At 34.6% G+C, this 8,759-nt stretch overlaps 1 protein-coding gene across 3 annotated transcripts in view; it reads left to right on the top strand.

Moving 5' to 3' along the window:
• Positions 1-551: 551 nt before the first annotated feature.
• Positions 552-8,759, top strand: part of LOC106771702 — a 15,382-nt gene continuing 7,174 nt past the window's right edge. The window contains exons 1-3 of one of the 3 annotated variants that reach the window (XM_022785200.1): positions 552-911; positions 1,138-1,228; positions 3,162-3,896. In XM_022785200.1, coding sequence (XP_022640921.1) covers positions 624-911; positions 1,138-1,227 — 378 coding nt within the window. In that variant the 5' untranslated portion in view covers positions 552-623 and the 3' untranslated portion in view covers position 1,228; positions 3,162-3,896. The other 2 variants (XM_014657707.2, XM_022785199.1) reach the window with 2 other exon arrangements.

Below are 8,759 nucleotides of genomic sequence, written 5' to 3'. Positions count from 1 at the left end.
TAGCGTCAAAATTTAAAATCCCGACTTAAATACTATCGTTAAAACCGAACGGTCCACTCATCTTCTGCCACCTATTTTTCATTTTCTAAATTTAGAAATGATCGGTCGACCACCTGAATCCCACTCAGCTGGAGAATTTATGGATTCTCACAATTACAAATCACTATCTTATTAACCCAAAATCCAATTTATCTTCTTCAAATTTCGCAACTCAATTGGACCTAATATTTCTTATGCTAACAGAAAATTTCCTACCAAACAAGGAATACAACAGTAATTGTTGTAACTCATTCTAAAAATAATACGCACTGCCTAAATGGTAAGTTAAATTAATACAATATTTTTAGTTAAATTAATATAACTGTGGATTAAAGTTTAAATAAATTGTTTGGTGTATGCAATTTCTATTGTCATTTTTTTAATGCAATTTATTTTTTTATGATACAAATTATTTATCTAAAGTTCCGAACCATGTTTCATCCCAACGGCTATATTTTCTTCCCTCGATCATGCCTATATCACAATCATTTGTTTCCCTCAACGGTCGAATTTCCTTTCATCAAAAACTCAACCATATTAAAACAACATTCTTCATTAAAAATCTAATTTCCAACGTTATTGCAATGAGCTCTGCTGAAAAGGTTCAGCATGTCACAAAGAAAAGTTCCGACGAACTGCTCAGGAAGTTTGCTGAAGTCGCTCACTCTAACAACGTTCCAAACAAGAAGAAGATCACCAAGAGAGTAGAAGCTGCCGCCGTCGGAGCCGTCTTCGTCGAACGGAGGTCGCTTCTACCGCCGCCGGCCGCCACGCGAAAGACGGCGTTGCTCCGGCAGATTGGGATTGGAGGGGCCCACATTTTGAGGACAAGGGATTTCAGAAAGAAGTCGCTGTTGGGAACCATTGAGAAGGTAAATCAATTTTATATGATTTACTGATTTTAATCTTTTATATTTTTTTCTTGTGAAATTTTATTTTTTAAACAACAAGTATAAAAATTAAAAAAAAAAAAAAAGAATTTGAAGTATAGTAGTATATGAATAATATGAAGTGTGATAGAGTTTGAATGAATGATTTTGTTGATGTGTCTGAAGTCATAAAAACATTTGCATAAGTTGTCTTTTTCAATGGTTGTAGACATGGCGAAGAAGCATAGAAGGAGCTGCTAGAGCTTTCATGGAGAGGCACTATCATCGCCATAAACGTTTGATCAATGATATTGTTTAAGGTTAACATGTCTATTCATTTTTACTATTTTTTATTTTTTATTTTTTATTTTTTACTTTCCCCCAACAATTTATTCATTTATTTAATGTCTTTTTAGCTTTTGCTAACCTTCAAGATTGGGCCGGCTCACTATAACTTGGGTTACCATTTTAAGGTTTTGACCCATGTTTCTCATTTCTTTTAGTTTTACTAAAATATGTCAAATTTGAATTCATTTTTAAAATTTATATTAAGTTTTACTCTTTTTTTTTATTTGGATAGGGTAGAAGTTTTTTATTTGGTTAAAATCTTAAAAAATCTTACAAGCTTTTAAAACTCACTCGAAAAAAATAATAAATGTTTCTAAATAAGCATTTCTTCTTTTACCTTAAAACTAAAATTAATCTTTTGAGTTGCTTTAATTTGAGAGAAAAAAAATGTTGTAATATCTCTGTCTTGACTATAAATTACTTTTGCATGATAAATTATCTTGAGCTTGCATTTTAAAGAATATTTTACTTGTATGACTATAAATTACGATTGTTTGTTTGAGAATTCATCGTTATCATTAATCATGTGTTCATTTTTCTTTCAATTATTTTGATGACACAGAAGATTTAAAAAATAAAAAATAAAAAAATTAGTATTTTAAAGATTAAAAAACGAACATTTAACTTGGTCCTAAACTTGTGAAACACGAAATAAAATAAAATAAAAAAGGTTATTGTAAATATATAAATGAAAGAATCGAACTTTTTTAACCATTTTCCAAAATCTCTATGTAAAAAGTGTGGCAGAAAAAAATATAATTTCTTCAAAATAAGTCGAATATAATATGGAAAATATTTTTAATTGTGTTCTGTGAAGTTTAGTACTGTAGCACATACTTTTAACAAAAAATAGAAATAAGGCTAAATGAACCAAAAGTATACAAAAAAGTTGTTTTTAAATAAGAAATAAGTTTTCTTCACACATAAATAAAAATAAATTTAAAACATTTGAAATTCCTATATGTCATATTTTTTATCCATATATGATATGCACACATTAAATTATTTTTTTAAAACTTTAGTTTTATTTAGTATGTATTAAATAAACCTTTAGTTTATGTAGTATGTATTAAATAACATAACTTAATTTACTCAGTGTATTTTCTTTATCAGCAATTTAAAAGATCCTATAACCAAATAAAGGGCATAAAAAAAGTTAAAGTTACTAATATTTATAATTGTTATTTGATAAATTTTATTGTAAAAAAAAATGGTATCATATCATTATCTTATTAGTAATTTAAATATATATATATATATATATATATATATATATATATATATATAAAATAAATAATAATCATAATAATATATCAACATGATCAAATTGTAACATAAATTTTGATATCTAATTAAATTTAAATTGTTTTTTTAAATCTTTGCTACTTATGAGAGACAATGATATTAGTGATACTAATAAAATGACAATCAACATTTTTCATTCTTTCATAAAACATAAAATTTTAATTTATATGTAATCTTTGACTATCACAATCACATCCTTTAGAATTATTAGTCCTAAATTATCAAATAATTGATTGAGACATGTTAATTAATGTAGTTAATGTTATAAAGTAAATTCAATTTCCATAAAAGATCAAATTTATTAAAGTTCTTATAATTTGTTGTAGATGTTTAAGAAAGTTTTTGCATAAAAACTAAGTTTAAACCCTTTAATGGTCCCTATTTTTGGGGCATTTTTCCAATTTCATTCCCTTTTATTAAAATTCTCAATTTGGTCCTCAAAAGAGTCAATTTCAATCAAATTGACCATTTTCGTTAAAAAAAGTTAACGTCGTGAAGTGAAAAGATGACGTGTTGATTTCTTTAGACATGACATTCTTATATATTTATACGTGACATTTCATAAAAAAAAAATAGATCCAAATGGTATTGCGCTTGTAGATTAAAAACTAGAAGTCAAGAGGCAAGAAACACATCATCAATACCAATAGTGGCAGCTTCAGAGGAACACGGTAAGACCTTTCAATGGAGGGCGATGCAAAGCTGCAGAACTTCCTGATTGAGGGCGGCCATGGCATCCTTGTTTCGAACCCCAAAAATTGTGTCTTTCAATTGTTTCTCTGTCTGGTACACCACAAAATATGCCTGACTCCTTGGAGGTCATTGACGGTGATACAAAGGCAGTAAAGATGAAAATAGAAGAAGACACAATCAAAGAGGAACGAAGGTTGGAAGAGATAGAAGATGAAGAACAAGGGAATAATAATATGAAAAACAAGGAGTGAGGGATATAAAAGAAAGGGGAGGAGAAATGGTGTTGAGATTTTGTCAAGTGCACCAAATCGCTCAAGTAGTAAAACCGGTAAGACCAGATATCGTTTCCCAAGAGACTCGGTCACTACTTTACAATCGTATAATTGCTAACTAATTTTAAGCTAAAGAATGATTCCATTTTAGTGTGAGATTGTGCACTGAAAGTAAAGGTCATGCATAAGTAAAAGTTTGAACTACTTGGGGCCAAAACAAGTGAAAATGAGATGATTGATGAATATGTGGAATGAATATGTTGGAGAATGATTTCAACTTATACAATCATATGCAAATGCACACAACCACTCTTCTTCATTAACTTATTCTTGTCAACTAGCTAAGTTACTTAAACCCAATCCCTTGGTGAGAAAGCCTAGGTTCACTTGTAAAAATCTCAATCCCTTGGCAACTCAATAAGTTCACCCGCATTAAGAAAAGAAGTTTAAGACAACCAAAGGTCCTAACTCTATCCCTAGACATTATTTCCTTTAGGTGTTTATGTTCATTTCAAGGTTCAAAAAATATTTCCCAATACTAAGCAAACCCTAACATCATGCCATGGTTGATCAAGTCATAACAAGCTTTAAGCATAGAAATAAACACTAACAAGTAATGAGAAAAGCATATTTTCATTTAGAACAAGTGCATTTACATAAGGTTTGTATAGTTTACATCATTCCCCAACATAAAAGAACTTAGCTCTCCATCATGGAGAGCTTGAGCTTACAATGGAAGAAAATGGGGTAGAAGGAGACCCAAGGAGAAGGAAAGGAGAGTTCCCACTGTCCAAAACCAGCTCCAAGGGGTGCAAAACGATGCTTCAGAGCTTCAGCCGCCAAGAAGTCCCTAACCCTCGAAAATTGTGTGCCTTTTATAGGGTAGGGTGCCACATCAGAAAACTCGCGCCCAGCGCCATTAAAGTGGCGCCCAGCGTGAAATGCTCCTGGAAACAGTGAGTTTTCACGCCCAGCGTGAAATGGGTGGCGCCCAGCGCCAATTTTCCTGGTGAACTTCTTGTGGATTTCTTCNATGTGGTTCTCCCNTGGTTCTCCACTCTTTATNACTTGAATGCCTTTCCAAAGTACTCAAAGTTCCTACAAAATTTGAGGAAATAAGAGATGAAAACTAATGTGTGTAACCTAAGCTAAGTTTATTCACAAAGTTAGATTAAAAGGAGGATCAAGCGTGTTTCAAGCTTTAGGGGTGTTGATTTGGCAAGAAAATTGCACCATAGATAATGGTAAAAATTACGTTATCAACAACCCCAAACTTGAAACTTTGCTTGTCCTCAAGCAAAAAAGGGAGAATAAGGCTTAGACAGACAGTTCAATTCCAATGAATCAACACTCAAGACAGTTAGGATCCAATCAAACTTGCTCATCATGGTAAAATCAACTTTGAGAAGATGAATCTTTGACAGAGAAAATTGCAACCCTGGTGCTCACAGAACAAGAATCACAAGAAATATGTCAGGTTTTAAAAGGGATCAACAAACATGGCAAAAGTGTTCTCAACACTAACATGAACCCTTTCCTCACCAAGGAAACTTTTTCTCTCAAGCACACTGGTGTATAAGGATGTTTGTTTCTCACTCTTAGCAACACAAGGTCACACAATTCAACTTTGCCTTTCATTTCTACCACAATGAATACATTCACCGGCAAGTTTGCATCACAAGGACTTTCAAGGCTTGTATTTTGGTTGGGCTAAGAAAGAATTTTGGTTTTTCTAGATTTAAAACACCTTTAGCTAAGAGAGCATTCAAATCAACAATTCAACATTCTACTCATCTTAACTTCAAGCAGTTACAACCAATTTTCAATTCCTTTTCCAACTTTTCATCTATTGATTCGTTTTCTTGCTCTTGTTCCTTTTTTTTTCTTTTTCTTATTTTTTTACTTTTCTTGTCATTTTCTTTTTGTAACCTCAACCACCCCAAACTTAAACCATTTTCCTCTACCAAAAAGAATGCTCCACTTAACTCAAGGTAAGGAGGTCAAAGTTTTCAATATTGGTCAAAAGATTCAAGAATGGGATCAATGTTTCTTCTAGGTTCATAGGGTTACAGTAGTTCTCGGGTTCAAAACATCAACAAGATAGAAGAACAAGATGGCCTTGAACACATGAAACAAGCAAGTAAATGATTCACATAGAGACAATAAGGCAAAATCAATTGAGATTCCAAAGTGATATCATTCAACAAAATTCTGAGGCACAACATCTCACTAGGTTTCATAGGGTTCCACATTTTTGTTTTCAAACACAATTCCCTGTATATTGACCACAAGAAAAACCTAGCATAATCTCAAACAGTCATGAGCAACTACAATCAAATCTTCACATCTCAATCCTATCATCTCATAGAAATCACATAAATCGAGCAAGCACACAAAAATTTTCACAATCAAAAAGAGTACTTGATATCAAAACAATGTCATCAAACTCACCATCAAGCCAAGTTCAAACATTAACAAGAGAAACTGAACTAGAATTTGAAAATAAAAACTGAAATTAAAAACATGACAGAAAAATAAAAGGTATCCCCAATATGAAGTGCAGTGACTGAGCCTGATCCATAAGCTTCAGTCATCATCCTCATCCACGTCATCCTCAATACAAAGAAGAGAAAAATGAGGAAGTAGAGAGAGAGAGAGTGGAGAGAAAAGAAAAGACGAAAGCGGAGAGGAAAACAATGAGGAAGGGAAAAAGGAGAGAAAAGTGGAGGACAAAAGTGAGAAAAATGAGGGTGTTAGAGAAGAGGGAAAGAAGAAGGAACTTGAGAAACCACTCCCATACCCAAAAGTCCTCTCAAGAAATGAGAAAGAGAAGCAATTCGAGCGTTTCATGGATGTCTTCAAGAAATTGGAGATTACTATGCCCTTGACCGAAGCATTGCAACAAATTCCCTCTTATGCTAAACACATGAAACAGTTCCTTAGTAAAAAGAAGAAGTACTTAGAGGAAGGAACAATTGAAGTTCAAGGGAATTGCAGTGCTATTATGCAGAAGACTCTATCCCCAAAATTCAAAGATCCGGGGAGTTTCACCATCGCTTGCACTATTGGGAATTATGAGATAGGGAAAGCACTTGTTGACTTAGGGGCTAGCATCAATCTGATGCCCCTATCTATGCTTCAGAAGATTGGTGGTCTGGAAGTCAAGTCTACAAGAATGATTTTACAGATGACAGACAAATCCATCAGGCATCCTTATGGTGTGGTTGAAGACGTGGTGGTGGAAATTGATAAACTCCAGTTCCAGGTGGACTTTGTAGTTATGGAAATGGGGGAAGATGCATAAACACCTCTCATTCTTGGAAGACCTTTTATGAAGACGACCAAGGTTGTCATTCATGTTGATAAGGGAACTGTGCTATTAAAAGATCAAGATGATGAGGTAACTTTTAATATCTTTGAAGCTGGGCAGCAAATTCAAGAAAAGCATACTAGTCCTAAAGCTAAGAATGAAGTTCTAACAGTGACTAGCCTAATAGGGCAAGCTGCCCAAGTGGTCAACAAGAGGGTCAATTGTTTCTCTCCAAAAGTGGAGGATGAGGATGGAGACAAAGAAGAGAAACTTGTTCATCAACACTCCATTATGGAAAGTGATGAACCCAAACCTGGCAAACCAGTGAAGCTCAAGAACAGGTTATGGGTTATCAAGGCACTAAAGGCAAATGGGGTACTTGAAATTGAGACTCCATATTCAAGGAGAGTCAAGTTGGTGACAAAAAAGTGTTGAAAATTTGTTGCTGTCATGAAAGGAAGAAGCACACCAACATCAAAAATCAAATTTGAGCATCATGGTGTCAAGCTAATGACGTTAAACGAGCGCTTGCTGGGAGGAAACCCAGTTTTATATCCCTTCTCTTGTGTGTTTTTCTTATTTTGTTTTGTTTTGATTGTTTTAAGTTGGTTTGATTGTCCTTAGTTCAAATTAGTTGTTTAGGAAGTGTGCTTTTGATTTGAAGTTTGTGTTACATTGGTGGAAGATGAGTGTTGTGATGTCTTGCTGTGAATAGACTCAATTCAAGTTGTTTATGTGCATTCTGGTATGCTGGTGCTTGGTTAAGCTTAGTTTGATGAGTTGAGGCATGTTTTGTGTGCTTTTGTTGTCAAAGAGTCAAAACTTGAGTTGGAGAGTTGGAAAGCTATATAGTGGACATTTGATTTAGAATTCTAGCACTCAATTTCACTCTCTAAGGATTTGAACAAGTTTATATAGTGGAAACACACTGATCTGGGTTGAATTGAGTGTTTAGAAGTGTCTAAAATCAAAAGTCAAAGTTGAGTTGGACCAATTTTGAGTTCTGCAGAATTCTGCAGAAAACCTGCATAATTGGTGCCCAGCGTAGCCTATCCCACGCTCAGCGCCATCTCTCACTGCATTGGATGAGAAACAACAGCCTTTCACGCCCAACGCCACTCTTGTCGCGCCCAACGTGACTGTGCAGACTGAGTCTGACTTGGGCTGATCTACATATGGCCCATTTGGCCCATTTTCTTCATTATCCCAACGCCCCTTTCCCCTACGCCTCTTTCACACTCTGACCCAATCTCCCATTCTCTTCCACCCACGTACTACTAACTACATCACTCACGCACTTCCTTTGCTTTCCACTGCAACCCTTTTTCTCACACTCCTCATTACTCAACCCTCCTTCAATTTCACTTTCACTATCACCTTTCCTCCACCACCCAATCTTTTCTCCAACCACCTTCTTCCCCACTCACTCACACTCCTCCATTATCCCAAAAACAAACCACCACTCCTCCATTCACGACCACTGTGAACAACTCACCCAATCACTCTCCTTTTCTACTTTCCACCCATACTTTCCACTACTTTCCAAAATCACCACTACTCACCACGCCCAAAACCTGTCACATTTGTTCAGGTGCATTCCAAGTGTTTGTTTCATTGCCAAGCACTAGAGAACTCTTCGCGCTGTGTGTCGTCTCACTCCACCAAGTGCATATTTCCAATTTTCAATTCCCAACTCAAGTAGGCCTAACCTTTGCTTGTTCTCCAATTTCTGTTTGATTTTTGTTGTGGTTGATGTTTGTTTGTTCAAAGTGTATTTTGCTTTCAAATGGATTCAATGGTTGTCTTGTTGTGAAAGTAAAGGTCATGTATAAGTAAAAGTTTGAACTACTTGGGGCCAAAACAAGTGAAAATGAGATGATTGATGAATATGTGGAATGAATATGTTGGAGAATGATTTCAACT

Source organism: Vigna radiata, chromosome 8, assembly GCF_000741045.1.
Source record: "Vigna radiata var. radiata cultivar VC1973A chromosome 8, Vradiata_ver6, whole genome shotgun sequence".
Classification (NCBI taxonomy): domain Eukaryota; kingdom Viridiplantae; phylum Streptophyta; class Magnoliopsida; order Fabales; family Fabaceae; genus Vigna; species Vigna radiata.
This window is presented reverse-complemented; position numbering and strand designations above follow the sequence as displayed.